General features: G+C 39.6%; 1 protein-coding gene across 1 annotated transcript in view; it reads left to right on the forward strand.

Annotated features, from left to right (window-relative positions):
- The first annotated feature begins 401 nt into the window (after positions 1-401).
- The window catches only part of SLC1A7 (solute carrier family 1 member 7), a 58,153-nt gene continuing 34,332 nt past the window's right edge, over positions 402-24,222 (forward strand). The window contains exons 1-3 of the mRNA XM_009461254.2: positions 402-542; positions 1,622-1,701; positions 18,195-18,410. Coding sequence (XP_009459529.1) covers positions 402-542; positions 1,622-1,701; positions 18,195-18,410 — 437 coding nt within the window. The remainder of the gene's footprint in view (positions 543-1,621; positions 1,702-18,194; positions 18,411-24,222) is intronic.

The raw sequence follows: 24,222 nt of genomic DNA on the forward strand, positions 1-24,222 counted from the left end.
CTGTTGCTTCTCTAGGTTTGGGTTTCCAGACCCCAAACTGGGGAGACGAGGAATGCACTCAAACACCATCTTTCTCCCAGGAGTGTCACTTTGTTTTGCAGCAGTCTTGTTTTAGAAATACTACTGCATTCTGTTCTAATTTTCCAGAGCCCCCTAATCTTCTTCCAGGCTCTTAATGGTGTAGTCGATAATAGGATTGTTGGTATTAATTTGGAACAATAATGCCAGCTGCTTGCTTGGTGGCTATTGGCAGAGGGGTGACCTTGCAGGTCAGCTAAGCAGAACTGGAAGTGCTTTGATCTGATCTATACAGAGCTAGATCTGTCCACATGAACAAGGGGAGCGAGTGAATTCTCTCTCCATGGGATGCTGATTTTTCTCCAAAGAGCAGAGAGGACAGCATGGCAGTGGCTTTTGATGCAATCCTCGCTCGGATCAAGGATGTTTGTAAAAGAAATGGTTTGCTCATTCTCTCGGTGTTGTCGGTCACCATTGGCTGTCTTCTTGGATTCTTCCTGAGGACGAGACGGCTCTCCCAGCAGGTACGTGTGGCACGGCAGTGTATCACTACAGAGAAAATATCGTACTTACGTAACAAAAGACATAGCGACTTGAGGAACTTCAGGATGGACTTTTGAAGATAAAAAGCACGTATCTGTGTGTTAAATTTGTTTCATTTCATTTGTTTGTTAATCTACTCTGTTCTCTGGGTCTTTTCACGCATTCTTGAACAATATGTTTGCAAAGGGTTCTGGTCTTTAAGACACCTAGTAAGTCTAGCATAAGCATATTATAACGTTGCAAGCATGGATAATAATAGTGGGTGTTTAAGCTGGATGAAATGTAGCATCTAATATAGACCTGTTAAAAACTGGTAGTGCAATATATTCATTGAATTTTATATTACTTTGGAACATGTATGTCTAAAGAAAACACTGGGAATATTTTTCATCATTAGATGTACAGAAGTACAGATGTTTACATTACACCAATGGTATTTTGTATTAATAAATTTGAGATGTCCCATCATTAATAGACCGTGTTATTAAAGTCACTTGGGGATTTCTCCTCCAGCATACTTCAACTAAGCTCTTTACAGGTACTCATTTCTTTCTGCTGTATTAGTCAGCCAGAATAGAGAGGGTAACAGGCATTGCTGAATGTATTGTTTGATCACAATATATAAATCTCAATTAAAAAATATGGCACTTAGTATATGTGACTAAACTAAAACAATTCTTTATTCTGCTACTGCTAACTGCAGTCTGAACATCTTTTATGTCCAAGCAGTAGCTTCATACACATCTAGCAAAACACACAAAATGCAGAATGAAGAGATTATTCAGAGCAACCTATTAAAAGTAGTCCTCAAGAGACGGCATGTTTCATTTTTGTCTTCCTTTGTAAAGGAACAAACAATGTAGTGTGGTTTTGTTGAATTACAACACAATATGTAATTTAATTCATTTTAAAATTATCTTTCAAAGCCTACTGTCTTTGCCATCTTATATACCAAAGCTGCAGATTTTACCCATGTTGTCTGATCCACAGCTCTAGCAGGACTCATGAAGACAGATAGTCTTTATCTCAAAACAATAAACATCTCTCCATGTATTTCTAGGAAATTAGTTATTTCCAGTTTCCTGGTGAGTTACTGATGAGGATGCTGAAAATGTTGATTCTCCCACTGGTTGTCTCAAGGTAAGTGAGGAGAATGATTGTTCCAATGATTTTGAAGCTTCCTAAATGAGTCATGTCATCACCAGTATTTTGGGTTTAACTGAATTAATGTCAAAGTGCCAGAACCATTACTGACCGCTGTACATTCATATTTATAATGGAGCTATGAACGTATTTTTTAATCAATAGGAACATTTATGCAATACCTTATATAGGTATTATTTTCTTAAAAACTAATGAATTTTTTTTAATTTATGTTTTCTTCTTTCCTTGTAATGTGAGGACTTTTTCCTTCAAGCTAACTAGAAGTTAAATACATGGAATAAATAACGCACCTTATCAAAAAGCCTACCTTAAATCGAAACTAATTGAAATAACACACCATACAAATAAGATGAAAAAGCACACTTAATTTATAGTCTTCTGCAGTACTTTGAGAGATGTGCTGTACTATGATGAATAATGGAAAAAAACCCAGTGTGTCTCCAGTGAACTAATAATATATGCCTGGCCTCAGCTGGAAGTGAAAGTGATTTCTTAGTACATTAAAGGCAGAACCTTTAGTGGTGCCACTGTATTGGTGGCAGGATTAATGATCTAGATCCTGGTGCTGAGGGATGGTGCATGGTAGCTGCCTTTGCAGTGGGTGAGCATAATTTGGGATAGCTTTTTCTCTCCTCTAAATTTGTCTTGTCTTCCAACTGGCTACAATCACAAATACCGGTTGGATGGCCAAAAGCTTTCAGCCCAACACCGAGAGAAGAGATAAGGAGAGATGGAGAGTAACAAAGCTAACTTCACGTAACCCGATCTGAGAAAAAAATTTGCATTCTTTGGTGCCTTTCCTTGAAGCCATCTTCTAGAACCAAATACATATGCCAAAAATTCGTCTTCCATTGTAAGAAAAAGATAAGTTTCTAGGCTTCAGATCACTGAGAGTTGCTGAAAATAAACACAACCCAGCACTAATTTTATTTTTAAATCATCTATCTTTACATCTGCCTTCTCATGGGTTTTCACAGAATGAAGCTGATTGATGGTGCTTGTATGCCTAGAACTGGCCATAGTATGACCATAGACTCATACCTGGTTCTGTCCCACGCAGCTAGAGAACATCAAGACAAAATAGATTTTTTTTGAGAGGTGAAAGGAGAGTTTTCCAAGGACAACAAGAATCTCACATGAGGAAGTGACGTAGTAAGGACAGAAAAGGGTTGGAGCAGAGTCACATGCCCTTCCCTAAAAAGTGTAGTTCTTTAAATCCCCTTGTTTTTTAGAGATGCCAGGAGCAGAAGCAGCACTGTGGGGAAGAGTTGCTCTGACACAGACTATGATAGCTCTAGATTACCTGCAGATGTGTCAGGAGTCAATCTCTGAGCCGCACTGTTAGAACTGATGGACTCCATCCTCTGAGGAAGAAAGAGAAGAAACTTTACAGATCTTCAAAGGGATTAGCTCTCATTGTAAGACAGCGTGAGTCTGTCTCCCTATATAACAAACTAACCATTGCTTGCTATTGCATACTGAAATTTCAGGCTTTTGCAAACAAAAAATACTCCAGATACAATTACATTCTTGTACAGTCCTTTTTTTTTTCCACAACAAGCACAGTACTTCCCACACATATTTCATAAAATGAGTAAACCAGTGCTCTCTGTTTTTACCAGTATGCATACACATTTAAACTAAATTTCTTTGTGCGTTTGGAATATTCTCAGACTGTCCTGTGGGAGCAATGACATTTAAATTATCTTCTAAATTACTCTGTATTATGATTTACAAAAGCCAGGGGTACAGCACCAAGCTCTAATTTTACTCTCCTAGTCGAAATTAATGCAGGTTTTTTCTTGAACTAACAAGTAAAAAAAATACTTGTAAAGAAAAGAGAAGGTGAGAAAGGAGAGTTAAAAGAGGCACTCAGTGCAAAATACAGTGTACAAGTCCAGAGGTTATCTTGGAGGGTTGTGGCAGAAGTAAAAGGTGGCAAGTGTGTGGCTCAGAAGACTGATAATAGACTAGAAAATCTTGCGCTTACAGGTCACTAGCACAAATCCAACCTTAAACGGAAGTGGCTGAAAATTTGTACTGTCCCTCTTTTGACCTGATAGTTAGTTAAAACAGGAACTTTGCAGATTGTATCCATTAGGAAGGAGAAACTGATGATATAGTCAGGTATCTCTGATTGAACTCTGTTTATTTTAAAAGTTCTTTGAATGCAGAAGAAATCAGTTGAACAACAGGAGACTGTTTCTTCAGTGTACAGTTCCTTGTCTCACCCAACTCTGTCCCAGCACTTGGAAGTGCTGCATGCCAGATCTCCTGTACCAGTTTCTGATATCTCCTATCACCTGTGGTCTTACTTTTTTTTTTTCTCCCATAGACAGAAAACTCTTGAAAAAGCAACCACCAGTAAAACTAGCTTTCCAGTTTGAGCCCTTCCTGAGCTTTTGTTTTTGTTGTGACGTGGAGCTTCATTAAGGATGGGGGTTGATATTATTTCAGTTATCTGGTTACATAAACAAGCTTCATAGCATCATACAATGACTCTAAAAGAAGTATATATTGATTTCCCCCATACTCTGCCTGAGGTTTAGCCCTGTTCATACCTATTAGTATCCACTAAGTGTCTTGTGTATAGAGTTTGCTCTTCTCAGTGATGAGAACAGGTACCCACATAAAAAAGGATGCTGCTTCTATTAGCAACATAAAGAAAGAAGTGATAACAAATAGTCTGATGGTTTGTCAGCCCTAGGAATAGTCAGTAGGGGAATGTTACAAGATGAAATTTTAGACCCTGCAGTTACGAAATGTACAGTACTTATTATATGTATAAACATAGGATACTGCTTTTAAACCTGGGAATGGGAATATTAAGAGAGCTCAGAGAGAACAGGAGCCAAATCTGAATTCGTAGTTACACACTTCCACTCTACCTGAGCTCTTACTGCATTTGGACAAGGGGATCTTCTCAACAAGCCTGAAAGATTGACTGCAGGAGATCTGAAGTTCCCTGGTTCTCTTTGGGACAGAGAGATCCTTATATGCCCCTTATGTGTGTGTGTATATATATATATATATATGTATGTATATATATAGACACATATACAGAGAGATCCTTACATGACAAATGCAATGCAAATAATATATTTTCTCCCTTTTATGCAAAAGGTTTCAGCACATATCTCAGGTTTTCAAACAGGCACACATACGCGGCAGTGACAGAGGTGAATCCCAGTGCATCCTGCCCTGACTCCTCACCTATGTTTAAAAAACCACGGGTCCAGGTCTTCAGACAGGCATCTGCTGATCAGCTGGCCCAAGGTGCTCAAGTTTGTTAAACCATCTTTCCTTCCATCCCCTGCACTTGCCGGGGTGCGGAGGCTCAGTCTGCGTTACCCCCTCTAGCCGGGAGGTGGCTCTGCCTGGAAGACGGAGGAACCAGGAGTCGCTACGGGTGTTGGTCCCTCCAGAGCAGGGAGGACCTGTGCGCCTGGGAGGCCGTTCATCCCAGGCGTGTCCTAATAGTGCCGCCTACCCAGAAAATGTCTACTCTTTCTCAGTATGGTTAATTATAAGCTCTTCCCGCCCCCTCTCCCTCCCCCAGTCAATTGGCAGAGATACCCGTGCATCACTTTAGTTTCTCAACTTCTTAAATCCTTGAAATAATCAAATCTGATGTCAATGTCTTTGTGCTGGGCACAAAGCAAAAAAACTGGGAGAGGAACAAACACTCAGCTTTCGCATTAATATCTTCTCACATTTGCTAAAGATAATAGAAACCCTCTGACCAAATCCTCTCTGTGCCAGCAGTGCCGGGCACGGGTGCTGGCTCGAGCGCAGGCCAGCCGTGCTGGCAGGTACTGTGCCATAACTCACGCGCTGTCACCTCCCTTCGGAGCATCTTTGTCCTTGTGCCCGTTCCCTGCCCCATCATCTTCATCTTGGGTTACCAGTTTTGTACTGATCAACTTCCAGTGGGCCAGAAACTTGATTTTCAGCAAGCGTAACTGCACTGACTTAAGTTTTTTGGGGAGGCCGTTACTGAAACCTGATCTGTTACAACTTCCTATCTTGTTGTGACTGAGGTTTTGAAGAAGCTGCAAGCTCTGACTGAAAAATTTACCACTGCTGAGGCATTGTAATTATATAATGCTGAAGCATTATAATGGTTCTTTTTGGCATGGATTTCTTCCAGTAGGCAGAGAGCTTACACTGTGGCATTTACCCCACGAAGGAAATTCAGCTCTCTGTTCAAAATGTGGAGGTGCCAGCGAGCCCACAGGGGAGAGGAGGTCTGGCTCCCGGCACGCAGCAGAGCTCTGGGCAGGCAGAACTGCCACGTGCGCCAGACCTCCGCGTCTTCAGAGACTAACTGCAAAACGTGTGTGCTGCAGATCTGTAAGGCAGGTTGGAGAAGAGGCAGGGCTTGCAGCCCCTGGTTCTTATTTCAAGATAATACTAGAAGCGCACAGTTTATTTCTTTCCTATATTCAGCCATATAGTTTCACAGATCTTACAGGAACCTAATTCTCTCTTTTGGAGCCTTCCATTCCATCTGCATAATTTGAGAGAAAAATGAATTAAAATGTTATTAGTAAGGGCTCTCACACACACAGAGTTTGACTGCATAAGCCTTGCTTCTTCAGAAAAGCAGGCTAAAGCTGGAGTTACACAGGTTTACACCAGCTGAACCTATTGAGTTCTCTTTGTCTTATATGTCTACCTGTATATCTAATAGAATATTGCATCCTTTATTTCAACGCCCTCCTTGTTTATACGATTAAGCTTTTATCTGGTAATAGATATAGGGCCCAGTTTTCTAAGACTATGATTAGCAGTAAGCACTGAGACTACTATTGGGAAACAGTTGTCAGGGCAGAATGGAACTGTTCAGCTGCCTAACAGGCTTGTAACCCCAGTGAATATTTCTTTTAGAAAAAGCAGTTTGTTTTGTTTAAGCTTAGGATAATTATTACATTTTGTTAATGTCTTTACCACTGTTTTCTAGAGAATTAAGAAATATTTAGCAGAGATTTGATCCTTTTCCGTGTGCAGAATCTGTTAAAGAAAGGTTGTTCCCTTTATAGTCAAATCTAAATAACTGATTTGACCTGTATTTTTTAAAATTATAAAGCTCGTTCCGCTAAGTATGTTGTGCCTGATACAAGCAAGTGTGTGCTAATAAAATTTTATATTTATTTGAAGACTCATTTGGGGGTAGTAATAAATATTTGTTACTATTGGGGTTTTGTTGCTGAATTAAATACGATATGCTAAATATAGAACTGTCTTTCTTTAAGGGGATTCCTGTCCATAATGCCATCAGTTCTGGTAATCCCTTATCCTTCTGCTCAGATTCCTGAGTGGGTCATTCTTACTCATGCTGTTAAAGCCTAGTATTTAATTAGAACCTACTCCATTATAGTACCCTTTTCCCCATATCAGTTTTTTTCACAGTTCTCTGATTTGGGGAATGCATTGGCATTTTAACATCCCACTAATGAAAAATGTTGCTCGTTCTGTTTTAATGGAATTCTGTCATTGTTCAGCTGTACTGTGCCATACCAAATTTTGCCTCTCAGGACTCATTAGTTACATTTGAAGAGTTGACAGCTGTATAAACTCTGCAAGAGGGTGTGGAGATGCTCTGGGTGCAAGCAGATGTGAACTCACTTAGCCCACGAGCCAAACTGGGCAGAGCGGTGCCAGATCCATGCCAGAAGCCGTATAGCCGCATTAGCGTGGCTTTGCGCCCAAGCTCGTATGTGAAGGACTAATGTGGCTATATGGCTTCCGGACCAGCCTTGGCAGCTCAGAGCAAAGGCAGAGCAAGTTCATGTCTGTCTGCAGTTGCTGTGCAGACGTACCCTAAGTAACTTCACAGCAACAGTATATTCCTTGGGAGTTTAGAGTTTGGTTAAAAACATGCTGTGAGACAGACCGTTAGCTTGGGTAAATTGTGTGCACTGTTTTGCTTGCTGTCAGCTGTAGATGAAACTGGTAACAGACCACAGACTGGAGATTATTTGTCTGGTTTGCTACTTAAGCTTACAATTTGTTAGGGATGAAAAATTTGACCCAAACACTCAGAGGCCAATACTGACATTCGCAATCTGAATCTTCTACCATGATTATAAATCAGTGACTGATATGGTCAATGTAATGTCTATTCAGAAGGAAAGTGCAGATCTCTAAAAGGCTATGAAATCTATCGTTTTTCTTATTTATCATTAAATTTAAACCAAGAGGACAACCAAAATTAATTCACTCAATAGTACTGGTTTATGTGAATGACAATATGTGCAGTACTATTTCTTCTAATCCCTTCCTGGCACTGAGAGATACTTTCTATGTTGTCCTGACAAATTCACGTAATTTAACTGAAGATTGAATGGGAAAGGACAGATAAAATAAGCTTCTGGTCAGTTCTGGCTTGGTCTTTTCTGCTATGTATGAGTTAAACTATTCCCTCTGGTCATTCTTTCCTAAATACCAGTTGCTCTGTTCTTATGCTCGTGCAGCTGTCAATCGGGGACATAATCAAGCGCAATCAAATTTATGTACTGTATTATCTAGTGAGGTGTTGAGGAGCAGCTGCAAAATGCTGCCTACAGCTCTCTGAGGAGCCTGCTCAGAACAATGTTTTATAATGTACCAAAGCAGCTGTATTTTCCCATAGAATTAAATTGCTCTTGGAAACACAGGGCTTTTTCTTCACTTTATTAGACTCTGGACTTTTCCCTCTATCTCACCTGTGTCACCTTGCCAATAGAAAAATATTGACACTCAGGAACAGGCCTTCCCCAACAGAAGAGGGTAAACCTTCTGCTGGGTTAGTATGGGAAAATCTGTGGGGTACCTGAATGATAACGTAAAGTGTGTATAATGTCCCATTTCTGAGCTACCTGTCATGTGTATCGCTGTAATGTAAATAATAATAAAAATACATTTCACCCCAGTGAGAACAAGCTGTTAGCCCTTTCCTAGGATAAGCGATCTACAGTCTTTATTGTGAAGAAAGTCAGTCTAGAGATGTGAGTTTTAAGGAGATGACTAGAGGGAATAAATATATTTACTTTCAGAGGGAAAAGCAAAAACGTACTTGGATGAAACTGAAAGGGAAGGATTACCCAAGGGTAAGAAGAACTGGTCAGAGAGCAATCTCACTCGACACCATTATATTTCTTTAAACTATCCATATTGCTATCATATTGCAGAACTGATGTCAGATTACCCCAAAAGTTCTCCAAAGGATGCTTTGAGATTGCCTGAGCTTGTAGAGGAAAATTCCATTCTACCTTCTTAGGAAACCTTATTAAGAATCCCTCCTCTGTGCCTCAGATGTCTTCAGAAGTTTCACTACATCATAACCTGTAACATTATCGATGTTCTTAGCTGTGTTTAGGAATAAAGAGTCTAATGGTCAGACCCCATACTGTCTTCTAGTGTTCTCTTTTGCTTGTGCAACCTAGAGGTCCAAACTGTTTTGGTGAAAAATGACATGTTGCAGAGTTATACATGTTGTAATGACAAAATTAGACGAACTCAGTACAAATTATTTAGGCAGTATCAGTAAGGATCTAGTGACATGCAACAGATATCTATGGTCACAAAATGAATGGGTGTGGAAAGTGCTGAAGTGATTACAAATGGGGTATGAGCAGTTTGTGACCTGACAGAATTTTTTCTGTAGTCCTCTAAGAGCTCTAAAGTACTTAGTGTCTTGCAAAAGAAATGGCAATGTCATGTGAAGCTTGAGAGGCTGGCTGGATTCCCTCTCTTTCCTTAGAATTGAAACGTGTGTGAACTATGAACAGTTGAATAAATCTGACATTTGTTTATAATCCAAATTTGTGTTTCAAACCCTTTTGCCCTTTTCTTAACCTAAAAACACTTGAAAGAACTGACAGAACAGAAAATCAAGTATTATTAAAATTCTTGGCTCTTTCCACAGATGTGAAGCTGCACATCCATATTTAATAGATAATTTGGTTTTGTTTGCATCCTGACCCTTGAATTTAGGAAATACTTTTTTTTTATCAGAACAGCTAAAGTCAACAAGCCAGCCTGAATTCTGTGTGAGCTATACACAATGTCTCAGATCTCCTTTATCAGTCAGCGATCAAAGGTTGCTGTTCATGCTTTCCAGCATTCACAGATGTGTCGTGGTAGCCTCACATATTGGGCTATTTGGGAGGAAGCGGTGATGAAATAGCCATTGGACATTGACCTTCACTGTGTGCTGTACAAAGTCCTGCCTTGTTTGCATTGGTCCATAAAAACAGATTTCCTATTGCACACTAAGAAAATAAAATGCATGATGTGAATTCCTGACAGGATTTTTGCTATGTATGTCAGTTTATCATGAACAGTTACAAGTGTTAGATAACTAACTTCAGTCTCTTCTGCCAAGTAACAAGCAATAGGACAAGATGAAACGACCTCAGGTTGCGCCAGGGGAGGTTTAGGCTGGATACTAGGAAAAATTTCTTCACTGAAAGGGTTGTCAAGCATTGGAACAGGCTGCCCAGGGAAGTGGTTGAGTCCCCATCCCTGGAGGTATTGAAAAGGCGTGTAGATGTGGTGCTTAGGGACATGGTTTAGTGATGGACTTGGCAGTGTTAGGTTAATGGTTGGACTTGATGATCTTAAAGGTCTTTTCCAACCTAAACTATTCTATGATTCCATGATAATAAGGAAAAGGAGATCTCAACATTTTGGGTAAAAAATAAAACTCTTACTATTTTATAAAGCATTATTTGAAAAACAGAATCTCAAAAAGCTGCATGTTATGATGTACTAGAAATGTAGATTTGGTTTCTTTTCCAGCAGCCTATCTGTAAAATTAAACACAATCACTGCAAATAGTGTATTGCAGACAGTGAGATCTTCTAACATATTGTTCATTTGCTGTTGTCTGAAGATCAAGAGCCAGACTCTCCATCATGCCTGACACGTTTGAGCTTCCACTGTGTTTAGTAAAATAGCTATATACTGAGGCTCTCTGAAAGATTAGTTCACATTTCAAGTGCTATTTACGGCTGATAATCTAACCACACAGAAACTGCTGCAATGGTCCTATTTGTAAAATAGCTTCCACTTTTTGTATTTGTTTTTTTTTGAGCATAGACACTATTTTCATTTATATCAAGATATCTAAACTTTAAAAATGCTGTTTCCTATTACTTGATTTTCAAAGTAAATGAACCTTAGTAGCCCTCTGGACTTTCAGGAGGATTCTAGGTTTCTCATCTCCTTTGAAAATCATGCTGTAATACTATGAATCTTTTAATAATACATGACATTGGGGATCATTCCACTGACTACCAGCGACCGTGATAGTTCCTTAGTTGTGTTCACATCAGCCGAAGCCTGTTAGTACGCTGGTAGTCTGCAAAACTATTGACTCTGAGTAAAATTCACAGAGAGCCTAGGTGTCATTTTATTACCTGTCTGGACTGTACACAAACATACACAGGAAGAGTGTTCATCTGTACAAATGGGCTGTCCTACAAGTGTACCACATGTACCTGATCCAGCTTAGTTCAGGGTGCAAACATGGATTATTGCAGGATTTTTTCTTCCTGTGTACTTAGACAAATGGTGTCATGCCACATGAGAGGTCCTGGCATCACTCAAAAGTGGGTGAATGGGACTGGAGGTGTAGGATGGCACCAGCTTCCAATCAAGATGCCACTTGATTGTCTGTAATATGTATACAGGTATGGACCAACAGATGTGCTAACTAGCTGTTTGCACATGTCTGGGCAGGAGGCGTTTTTTCCTGTGCAGTGTGATACAACATCTGGAGATGAAAAAACTAAACTATAACATATCACTGTAAGTAAGGGCAGACCATGTAGGGTGAAGCAGAGACAGGGATGGGCTACGGTCCTCCCACCAGTACCACTGTCACTCTGGCATGTAATGAGAGCAGCAGGCTTCTCTATCGCAGCCATGGCAGTGTGTTGCTCTGTAGATATTCTGTCATGGTAGAAGAAAGCAAAAGAATATCCCAGAAAGAAAAAGTCATTATGATCCCTCTTTCTCACTGCTGAAATAATTTTAACTACACTAGAGACTAAGAGCAAAATCAAGCATCAAACTATAGAAAGAGCCAGAGATAGTTTCTTATCTCTTTCCCTCATCACTGTAACGGGTCTTATTTTCTTTGTTGCGAACTGTTCCTCCATAAATGGTACCTCCATGGAAGTGAAGCAGCCCGTCATGAAAGCACAGATAGCTGGGCACAGATGAGGAAAAGTCTGTGCAATACGGAGATCACTTCAGGCATATCTTTGTTCACTGCAAATTGTGTGTCTTTAAATAAAGTGCCTTAATTTCTCTGTTTCCTTATTTATAAAATGGAGATCTTGCCTTCCTGTGTGATAGTAGGTTATATTAGTAAAGCATTTTAAGATGATTAAATGGCTTGTGCTATGGAAATGGAGATTATTACCATGCTGAAACTTGAAGGCACTGACCTTGACAAAAAGGTAAGCGACAGCCTGCCTGCATGATCAAGCAGCTTTAGTGAAGCCAGCACTTCCCTTTCATGATGCTCAACTGTAATGTAATCATCTCTAATGTGGCTGTTAGAGGAGCTTCCCAGCCTCACTGGAAGAACTTGCTTAGGAAGGTCTTTTCTACAACATGCAATTACAAAATGAGAATGCGAGGGAGGGTACGGGATGAATGAAAACAAACATGATTCTAGGAACAACTGTTGGTGGTTAATACTTGACCATTACTTCTTGACAGGATTAATGTCTTTCTAATCACACTAATCCCTTCTGATAACTTTATCCATAATCCATCTATTTCAAAGCAACATCCAGATGGCTTCTGGTGGAGAGGAAGACAAAATAAACATGCAGAATGGGGTCTTAAAAGCAGCTTCTTGTATTTTCCCTTTCTGGGGATATAGGTTTTGATCTTGAGACAGGTCAGAAAATGTGCTTTTTATCAGAGAGCAACAGAAAAAACTAGAGAATTGCAGACAAGATAGAAAGTTCTATTTTTATTTGTAAATAAAATACTTCATAAGTACTCTGATGCTTATCAGTGACAGCCAGAACAAGCCTAGACGTGCTCATAAGGGTTTAGCTACTTGTTTGCATGGGACTAATTAGATTTCCAAGATATTGAAAGAATTCCCTTCCTCATTATGTCAAAATTGCTCTAGTAGCGTTGGGGTTTTTACGCAGATTTTTCTCAAAGCAGACATGAAACTTATCACTTAGTAGTTTCATTGGTTTGTACTATTATCAATATTTTAAACAACCTAGTAACTGACTTTACATTTTTAATGAGTCACATATAATAATAATTCCTGGAGTTTTTGAGGTCTTCTCTTCCCTTCCTTTTCCCTTCTAGTTTCCCCTTAAAAGCTTAATCTAGGTTTCATTAGATCTTCCACTAATCCTGGCTTCTGTCTTCACCTTCCTCTCTCAACAAGGACCCCATAAAGAAATAATTTATTGTAACCTTTCAAAGGCTGTCCAAAAAAAGTAAACAAACTTTAATCAAGCCATCCTAGATAAAATAATTGAGCTAGATTTTTTTTTACTAACAATCAGCAATGAAACAATTGAAGTCTTAGTGAGATTTGTCTTAAATATCTGTCCCACTAGAATACTGCAAGTAAATAAACTTTTTTGAATTATTGGCCATATCCAGCTTTTGATCAAAATGCTGCTATTTGGTGTACTGGCTTTCTGACTTACTTTCTCCAATAAAAATGTGGCTAGATGGTTGAGAGAAGAGACAAGACAGATTTGGCTGCATCAGAACAACTTATTTCCCAGAAAACAAAGCAGAGTAGATTTAGAATTACCTAAGTCCCAATAAAAAAGCCAAATATCTTTTAATTGTTAAGAATAAAACCATAAACCTTAGAAAGATTGTAAACCTAAAAATATTGTGGAGCATCAGGTTTGCATTGTATAGAGATCTTCAGATTATCAAAATACAACTTTGAAGAAGCTTGAAAGCCACAGACATACAAGGACTGTAGGACAGATACTTGCACAGATATATCATGTGTAGTCTCTGAGAATATACAATTTCACCCAAGATTTGTTGGATAAACAAGATAGAATTAAAAAAATGAACGAGACTATTGTAGACAGCAGAAAGAAAAGCCACAGGAAGATCACTTTTACATGTAATTGGAACAATCTATGCAGGAGATAAAGAGGTCATGGGGCTACTTAGTTTATTATGGTGTCTGTTATTATATCCAGTACCAGATGTTTCAAAGCAAGGTGTAAGAAACCTCTTAAATCATAGTAATCAGAGATTTCACTGAAATCCTGCACTATAAGATTTAATATCTCATCCAAAAATCATTAACACATATTTTAGAATTCTTAGGCTTGACATAATTTTTTTTCTATACAAACTAAGAAATGGTCCCTGAACATGAATTTCTACACTTCTACACTGGGAATTTTTTTGCAAGACTGATTAAATGAGTGAGATGTACTGTAATTATTCAGAAAAGCTGCAGATTGTTTTTCATTGTCTTAATCCTGTTTTGTCCATTTGGCAATCATTAAAACATGTTATGGAAGCTACGCATGAACCATACATGTGGCAGCTACTTAGCTACATAGTAAGTCAAATGATTTTAATCTATGAGTCAAATATCTGTCTTGTTATTCCAAGCCTAACCAGATTCTGAGGCTTGACAAGAATTAAAAGTACGCTGTTTTTCATTCCATTGTGTTTCATGAGAGTCTAGTAGTGGATGGCATAGGAATGTCTTTGCTCAGTCTTAGAAGCAGCTGAGGAAACTGTTGGGGAAGTTTTTATATAGCCAAGAGTGTCTGACAAAAATTAGATTTAGAGGGAAAACCTGAATATGATACAATGATCTTAAGTTAAACCATCTGGAAGCTTATTCGTCCTGACTTCCTTATTCCCTAGGAAATAAGAAAAGTACTTTCTCTTGTCATTCTTTGGCTACGTTATGTGAATGTTAGAGCTATAGAGATCAACGGTGAGGAACTCCTATGATGTAACTGTGTATTACTTTCTTCATACATTAACTGTTATAATCAGTATGTCTCTTAATCTTTATGTCTTCTGTCCTGTTCCCTCTGACATCAAAGGTATGAGGCCAAATGAAAAACAGTTAATGAGTGATTACTGTCTCATACTACTTACAGGCATTTCTTTCTGAAAATGATTCTGAGCAATTGCTTAAAATGACATGAGCAGTGTTACTCCACAGCCTTTGGAGAACTGCTTCCACCAGTCCCTTCTTAAAACTGAGCATTGCAGGCCACAAAAAGCATAGGGCTTTGTCTGAACCCAGACCTTTGTTCATGCCTCTGTCACACCGCAGTTACCCCTGTTGCACCTCCATAGTTAATTACTTTTGAGGACTTTCTCATCACAGCATGAACTGAGCATGACTTTATCTGGTGACAGGATAATCTCATTACAGATGATGATCTTGTTAATGAATATCCCCAAGACAGAGCAATCTCATTATTAGCCCCCTCAGGATTTGTCACCTAAGAGCCAATGTATGATTAGATTCTAGCTGCACAACGTCCCCCCGGATCCTTACGGCTCAACGTCTTGAGGCTGAGGTAGCACCCCCAAAGGCACATGAACCACTGGATGTATTTAATGAGGATTTTTGTCCCTAAAACTTCTGGACATACTTCACAGGTGAACAATCAAGACAGTTCAAGCGCTATGTGCAGGGTTCATCTCCCCGTTGTTCTGTAGAACAAACACAATGCAGTGGCATCAAGGACAACAGAAACAGTGTGGCTTTACCACACTGACAGGGGCTTCAGGGCAGTACCAGGAAGAGAAGTGTACTGTCTGTCTCCTCGGTAGTGCCCTCTCCAAGTAATCACTCTGTGTGGTGTCCTACCTACAAGTTACAGATCTGCTGGTCAACGGTCAGGCCTTCATACCACTGGTGTCTCTTTCCCTGCATAATGTGTCTATAAAGAACACTGAAAATGTTTACCATTAAAAACATCCAGCTAGTTAAAAATCAACCTGATTTTCATTTTCCTTTTTTTTTCTGGGAAGGTTAGGGTGGAGGGTGGAACAGTGCTGCAGTCCAGTACAATATAGGTATCATCTCCTTTGGGCATCAACGAGCTGTTGAACTGGCTCAATGGCCTGTGAAACCTCAGCCTACAAGAAGAGTTCAGTCCTAGAAATCTAATACCAACATAGAGATTGTTTTACAGAAAACTAACACATTAATTTGAGCTAAATGTATTTAACTTAACTGTTTTGTCATAAAAAAATGTTTTAGAATATTCACTCTTCCGTATGGACCCATCCAAGGGAAATGCCAAGGAACTAAGTATCATTGCTGCTACTGTTTTTTTTTTAATATGTAGTGCTGTGTTTGTACACAGTGCTTTACAGACACACAGAAAGGTGGAATTTTTATCAAAGGCAATGATAAAAGAGAGGGAAGAATAATGGTTACAAGAGTGAGAGTTATCGAGATGCTCATTTTCTAAGTGATCCATACTACAGTGCAACCAATGTTTCCCCTTGCTCGTATAGTGTTAACAAAACCCATGCTAGATGAGAGATCGGCAATGCAGAAAAGCAATACATTTTCTTAATTAATCTAGTGGATAGGAGGAACCTGAGCACTAAATCCCACCCATTTGATTTCATTAAATCTGCTATAAAAGTTAAGCTGCACTTTAGCATTGGCTCTAGACAACCTCACTCAGCAGAGTGAGGTCAAAGAGATCTTATTCAAGGAGGTGCAGCTTAGTAAAAGAGTATTTATGAGGAAAGGCCTGATAAACAGTTCTGTTGTGATGAGAAAGCTAGACAGTGGGGCACACCAAATAGTAAATATAGTATTTTATTTCACCTGCAGTTTTCCTGAGATGTATGCTTTGAAGAGTTTACAGAGAATTATTTGTAGAATCATAGAATTGTTTAGGTTGGAAAGGACCTTTAAGATCATCAAGTCCAGCCATTAACCTAGCACTGCCAAGTCCACCACTAAACCATGTCCCTAAGCACCACATCTACACATCTTTTAAATACCTCCAGGGATGGAGACTCAACCACTTCCCTGGGCAGCCTGTTTCAATGCTTGACAACCCTTTCAGTGAAGAAATTTTTCCTAGTATCCAGCCTAAACCTCCCCTGGCGCAACTTGAGGCCATTTCCTCTTGTCCTATCACTTGTTACTTGGCAGAAGAGACCGACCCCCACCTCCCTACAACCTCCTTTCAGGTAGTTGTAGAGAGCGATAAGGTCTCCCCTCAGCCTCCTTTTCTCCAGGCTAAACAACCCCAGTTCCCCCAGCCGCTCCTCGTAAGACACGTGCTCCAGACCCTTCACCAGCTTCATTGCCCTTCTTTGGATGTGCTCCAGCACCTCAATGTCCTTCTTGTAGTGAGGGGCCCAAAACTGAACACAGTACTCGAGGTGCAGCCTCACCAATGCCAAGTACAGGGGGACAATCACTTCCCCAGTCCTGCTGGCCACACTATTCCTGATACAAGCCAGAAGCCCCAGGCAACACTGGTGTCACTGGAAACTCAAATTTCAGCCTTGGGCCACTTGCAAACAGCGTCAGAGTCTATGTCCGAGCAGCCTGGAGCAAGCTCAGGGATCAAACAGTGCCCTGTCTAATTTGCCTATAAAAGAGGGTCAGTGGGAGCTAAAGCACTTGGCAGAGAGTTCTATGGCTTGGCAGAGGCAAGCTATACAAGCAAGAGGATGACTACTGGTCATCCTCTGGCAGTGGTGGGCAGGGATCTGAAGGGGAAAGAAAAGGGTGAAGCGACCATAGCATTTTCTTTGCTCGCCACTGTGCAGCCACACCTGCCCATGAAGGAGTTTCCTCTGCACCCCATACTCTGCCTCCATTTCAACTGGAGGCACACTGAATCACAGTCCACTCCCCAGTGTGCCCCCTGGTAAAGCAAAAATACATTGTGCTTTCTGTTGGTTTAGAAAGAAAAACAGTTATTCTTTTAGGTAAAAAATGGACTATATGACAAAACTGCCCCTTAGTGTTTTTCATTTTGAAGTCGTGGTCTGGCTTCACACAGGAAGGGGTAAGGGGCTTGACCAGAGTTCCTTCAGAGGTCCCTTCCGACCTGAATTGTTCTATGATTCTGTAAAATTATGTGTAGAGTTTCCTACCTAAGTTTCTATGACTGATTATTGCCATTGCTCCTGTGAACTGAGCCATCACACATGTAGATTATGTAAAACTACCCCTTGAGCTCCAGAGAACATTCAATAGGATTCAGTCCCCATGTGTGCAGCCTGAGCTTGCAAGTTCCTTCAAGTAACCGGGATCTCACGTGGCAATTGGGAAACATCCCTTCAGACACACAGGCTACAGCTTTAGTGTTACTGGCAAGCTTTTAAAAACACTGATATGCAGGCAATCCTGAGAGAAGCAGGTAAACTGCAATAATTAGGAAATTAGGTTTTCAGCTGCATTAATGCTATGTGAAAGATACCATATGTGTTTTGTTTTCTTTCCACAGCTTAATGTCTGGGCTAGCAGCCCTGGATGCCAAGACTTCCAGTCGATTAGGTATCATAACCGTCACTTACTACCTGTGGACAACATTTGTGGCTGTGATTGTGGGAATAATTATGGTTTCCATTATCCATCCTGGTGGAGCGGCACAGAAGGAGAGCACTGAAGAGGGCGGAAAGCCCATCATGAGCTCTGCAGATGCACTGCTTGACTTAATCCGGTAACCACATTCATTCTTTTTGCTTTCTGGAGGTAACATTTTGTACATAACTGCCTGAGGAACTGTGGCCTGAGGATAAGTTCTGAACCTAAGGATGAACATTTTGTTTAAGTCAAGAAAAAGGATCAAGAAAGTTTCAGATGATTTTCAAGTTATCAGATGTTTATATTGGCTGTTCCTAGCAAAATGTAAATGAATGGCCACCAAATGTGTCAGAAGTACTAACAACATAGGGGTAGGGGTTTTTTTACCCCCTCAGAATCACATGTAGCCTATGGAGCTCATCATAAAATCTATTATTAGGGCCAAGACAATATTAAAATGTAATGTTAATTTAAATAAGGGCAGACAGTTGTAATAGGCAAAACCTTAAGTATAAGAGCTGAAATCTACATTTTTCAGGAAATAATTCTTAAAAGTTTTCTTACAACTGCTCATAGCAGCTCTCAGATGAATGACACAATTCCAAAGGCCACTGTTGTGATCTTTTTATTCCTTTTTATTACATTCTTTGTTCTGCTTTGTGGCTTTTTCTTGGTTGCTTTACTTTGTTTGGCAGAAGGGAGTGTTGTTCTTTCAGATCAGCAGTAGAGCACTGATGGCATTTTTATAGCGTTGCCTGAATGATCCCTCTTTGTCTCAACATTTCAGGTGCTAGTGGGATTAGTTTCCTGACTGAACATAGTATGTGCCTCAGATTTATTTTGCTCATGCAGAAAACCAAGTTTTGCCTTTGGTTGGTAGTTTCTCAAGCCAGTGATCTCATACCATATTGGGCAGGGGTGTCTAGGCTCAGTGTGTATCTAAAACACGAAGAGTTCTCTTTGGAGTTTGACGTATTAAAATTAAAAAAGGTTGCACAGTTTGTCTTTCAAAAACCCAAATTCCTGACCCTGACAGGGCGTCAGCACACAAAGTACTTTAATTAGAGTTACTGGGACCTCAAAGCAGAAGGAACTGGGATGAAAAGCTTGTAAAAATCTTTTTTTTCTCCTCCAAGTTGCACTTAGCCAGGCCATCTGAAACGCGCATGTTTTTCTGTTGTATCAATGTCTTACTGAGAATGGGCCAAATTATATTAGTCATGGAGTAGCAGCTGAGCGCACTGTCTTTTGTAGCTTTCCACAAAACCACCATCTTCATCTGCAATGGGAAGATGCCCACTTCATGGCATCTGTATCTCCCCAGTGACTTTGCCGTGATGTATGTGCAGTGGAATTCACGCATGTGTGTTTGTGACATAATGTTAAGTCACGTATTTCCGTTTCTGCTCCATAAAGGACTGTAATTCCTACACCAAGAGGAAGGAACTGAGCAAGTTACTGGAGCTCTGAATCGCTTAGTACAACAGAGTAGCATATGAAGTAAAAGGGAATTTAAGAAAACTGTAATCTTAATTATTATCTTCATAGTGGCAGTGTTTGGAAACCCTTTCTGGCATGCTGAGCTGTTTCTAAGACCTCAGTCTTAGACAAGTAAAGGTGTAGGGAGACATATGGTACAATGTTACATCCAAACTGACCTTACAGCTCTCTGGAAAGGGTCTCCCTTGCCATAGGTTCCCATCCCCTTCCTCACACCAGCCCAGTTGCTTTTTGAGATCCAGAGTAAGCTAGTTCATGGAGATGAGTCAGATGAAAAGTAATTTGGGCATGCAAAATCTAAATTCAGTTCTATAGTATGATGTTTGCATATAACAACCGAATGTCTGTATGACTGGAACCTGAGATCTGAGTTACGATCTCATTGCTTCATCTCTGTCTGGCTAGTCCCTGTACACCGCAGGTTTAGTGGTGAGATCTGGGAACACTTTATTCTGCTGAGCCTTACTGAAGCTAAAATACTATGTCCTGATCTAAACATTTGCAAATATCATCTATAATTTCACTTCCTGCAAACATTTACCTGAGCAAATTGTAATAGTTTGCATGCATATTTCAGGTATTCATGTTTCCAACCAGGCATGTGCTTTTGGTCTGCGAAACCTTAAAGTCTTCACTGGTTTTTGCAGATGTCAACAATGACAGGCCAACGAGCCGCTCTCATTACCAAAGCTTAAAAAGAGAGAATAAAGCTCACTCTCCTTATGCTGCGCTAAGCAGCAGTTACAGCTGCAATCTTTCTACCCCGAGTGCACAAACTGATGGTTTTTATTCCTCCACTACAGAAATAACCACATTTACTAAATAAATAAATAACACAACTGTGGGGAATGGGCTTTCAGCCTAGGCAAACACTATGGGTGAAATCCTGGCTCTGCTGAAGTCAGTTGCAGAACTCCTAAATATCTATGTGGAAGTCTGGATTAAATGTAATGATGTATCTGCTGGTTCGAGCTAGAAAAGCTGATCCTTTAGCTCAATGATAAATCACTTCCATTCACAGCTGGAGACCATCTTTTTCGGCCCAGATTGGCTTATCTTCTCAATTCATTAATTTCCTCTCAATTTATCAATTGCATATGTGCACAGAAGTTTACACAGGAAACATCTGGTATTCTGCAAATGAAGAATGCTAGATGTACAAGTGGAGAGATGATATATGTGACATAATTGTGGGGTTTATTTTAAAAGCATGAATCTTGGCACGGTGATACACATATTCACCTTCACTGGTTTCAGATTTGAAGCCACTTTGAAATGATGAAATATATTATTATTTCTTGTGATGTTATATATGACATTGTCAGGTCTGCAATTTTTGGCAGGGAGGATGTTGCTAGAAATTGGATTTATTGAATTTTTGGGTGAGGATTTTGCTTTTAGAAGTGGTTTTAATCAGAAATTAAAGAATGTGCTGACTTAGTAATAAATGAAACCCAGAACTACTGCAGAACCTCACGGTCATCCTAACCTGCAACATTAATCAATAATCACATTATTATTTTGCATTATTTTGCAGATGGTGCTTCCCCTGTATATTTGTCTGTTATGTAAAAAAAACAGCAATAAAACCTCCAGTGTATATGACTTGATTAGGACAAAACAGTGACACTGTACTGCATAATCCTGAAATGGCTCTAAACCTCACATCAACCAGAAAATACATTATCTCATCAACATACTGAATTTCATGCCTCAAAAATTGTATCCACAAGTCAACCATTTTTTTGCCACACTAAACAGCAGTACTTGAAAGACTTCCTTTCTAAAGGGAACCCCAAGAGACTGGGGACAAGATCTGTGGATGTGAATCTGCCCCTACTGATTTCCTCCTAGATTCAGTCTGGACAGAGAGGCCACTGAATGCAGCATAATAGAAGTGTTTTCAACATTCAATTAGTCTTTATACCTAAAATCTTTAGTGCTGCTTTGGCCTTAAATGTCTGAATTTTTGCTTTAATCTCATCCAGCTTTAAACCAAATACATCTTCTGCTGTCTGTGGAAGATATCCATTTAACTTGGTAGTTCACCCTCATACCTGTGCAGGAATCTCCCCTTCCATAACTTGCCCCTCTCTATCGGCAGTGTGCCAGGATCTGGGCTAAGGACAAGTAATTCAGAAGGCAGCTGTGAGTCTGAAGCTGTGCAGGAGATGCTGTTCTGAAGAGGCTTCTTTCTTTAGCTGCCATTTTATTGCTACATTGAGACAGATGTACAAATCTGCCTTGATTATATTCAAGGTTTCTGATGCAAGCACTGCAAGGCTCATGAAAGTATATTTTCTTCCATATTTAAAACTATAAATCCTCAGGCTAAGGATCACCTTGTTCTCCTTAATGCACCGAGGTGCCTGGTGCTTTATGAATTTTAATGGATTTATTCTCATGGTGTGCAATACTTCCGTGAGGTAGGCAAGGACCATTTTCCTTTCTTACAGCTAGAGAACCAAGACATATGGAAAAGAAATTACCTTACTGAGGATTGTTCAGAAAAATCTATGGTGCCAAAGGAAATATTCCCAGCTCATACGAGACCTAGTAGGAGTCTTGTTCTAGGAATGTGGCTTTTGGGGCACCTCAATGGAAGTAATAGCAATGAATCAACACACATCTTTATGTTCTTTTTTCCTATGTGAATTATCAAAATTAACTCTGTACTATGTCCCCAAAAATAAAAGAGTGAACTTTTAGTAGCCTTTTGTGAGCTAAGAAATGAAGAAAGGCAAGATATCAATTTTTTAAAATAATTCAGACTTTGAGTGTTGTATTCAAAAGGACAAAAAGGGACATAATTACAGGAATAGCGTTCAATTTAAAATATTAAGTTCATTTAATTCTACCATGTATATTCACCTGACAAGCAGAATAGAAAATGCCTGTGATTTGGGGATGAACATTTGTAAAACAAGATATATGACTCAGGACCACGCTGTTTATATTAGCAGTTAATATTTCCACCACATTCTGTTGCCGTTATCAAAATGCCTTTGATTTAAAAGGGTAAATCTTGTTGGAACTTAAATCACGCTACTTGCATTTGTCACCAAGGGAAACAAAATTTGGCTGATGAAATAAAAACAAACAAGCAAACACCATAAACATTCACATGAGGAAACAAATCCCATCCAAACTGGGGGTTCACCTTCCTGTTTTATATAAGGCTGACTGCATGTGCAAATCTGGGCACCAGCAAGTGCAGGGTTCACATATATTTTTCATCTTTTTCAAGTCTAACCAGACAGCATGACACCGCAAGCTTATTGGGTTCAAAAGCTCCAGATAAAACAATTCAGTGAATACAGTCAGAATCAAATCATGCCTTAACCCATGACACACAAATTTGTATATTTCTGAAGTTTACTGGAAAGCTAAGTCAGAGCATTTTACCACTGAATATTCAGGATTGCATCCAATTTAATAGCAGGTACCAGGAAACTCAATCTGGATTAACCAAGAGAGGGGTTTGTTTTTATACCATTAATAGTTAGAAGAGGATATAAACATTTTAGAGGATTTATGTTTTCATGGGAATCCTGAGCACTTTTTAAAATCATTTCCTTTCCCTCTTTTCAAGCTAAGGGCTATATTCTATTTTATGGAAATTGCGTTTCTTGAAAATAAGGCAGGAGAAACCCAGTATCTGCTGTAGTTTGGAAAAAGTCCAGGCTGTGCAGAACCAGAAATCATGCTTAAAAAAGTTTACAGGTGAAGACTGAATTGTATATACACGCAATAAGATATTTAATAGTGCATTAAATGATCCAGGGCTTAAACTATGCAAGAACTTTTTTTTAATAACTTTGCCCTACATTCATGTATCTTTTGCCAAAAGCCGCTGTGTACTATGATAGAAATATTTATCTGTCCCCTATGGCAAACTACCATTTTTTACTCATTTCAGATTGCCAGTTTTCTTTTATCTCACAAAACCAGCCTGGTGCCAGCACTGTTCTGCACTGTATGTCACCAGATGTTCACTTCTGGTCAATTTTTAAGCAGTTCAAGCTGCACAGAAGCCCGAACCTCAAGTATTTACAAAGGAGACTGAAGACCCTAAATGTGTCGTTCCTATTTGGCACAAAAGGAAACCAACATGGATAGAAGATAATTCCATGATGAAAACAACACTGAGGAGATGGACTACAAAGCAGTTTCTGCTCTCTGGTCAGGAGGCCTTAGTCACAGAGGGGGAGGTGCATGGGGGCCAGGAGTTAAAACTGCATTAGGAAAGTGTCAGCCCTAAAGGGAAATAAATCGTCCATCCTCCTGACAATTGGCCTGGACATCTTCCAATGTAAATGTAAACTTTTTACGAAAATAACTTTGCCTTGCTGGAACCATAGTGGAAATGCGTTGGGCCTGTCATGTTGCCTTTGATGTGATTCAGCCTTTTCAATATTCCTCAAGATGTGATGTACTTGTGCTTCCAC

The sequence above is a fragment of the Nipponia nippon genome, unplaced genomic scaffold, assembly GCF_047370975.1.
Source record: "Nipponia nippon isolate SJK-2023a ecotype South Korea unplaced genomic scaffold, ASM4737097v1 scaffold_5, whole genome shotgun sequence".
In the NCBI taxonomy this organism is placed as follows: Eukaryota; Metazoa; Chordata; class Aves; order Pelecaniformes; family Threskiornithidae; genus Nipponia; species Nipponia nippon.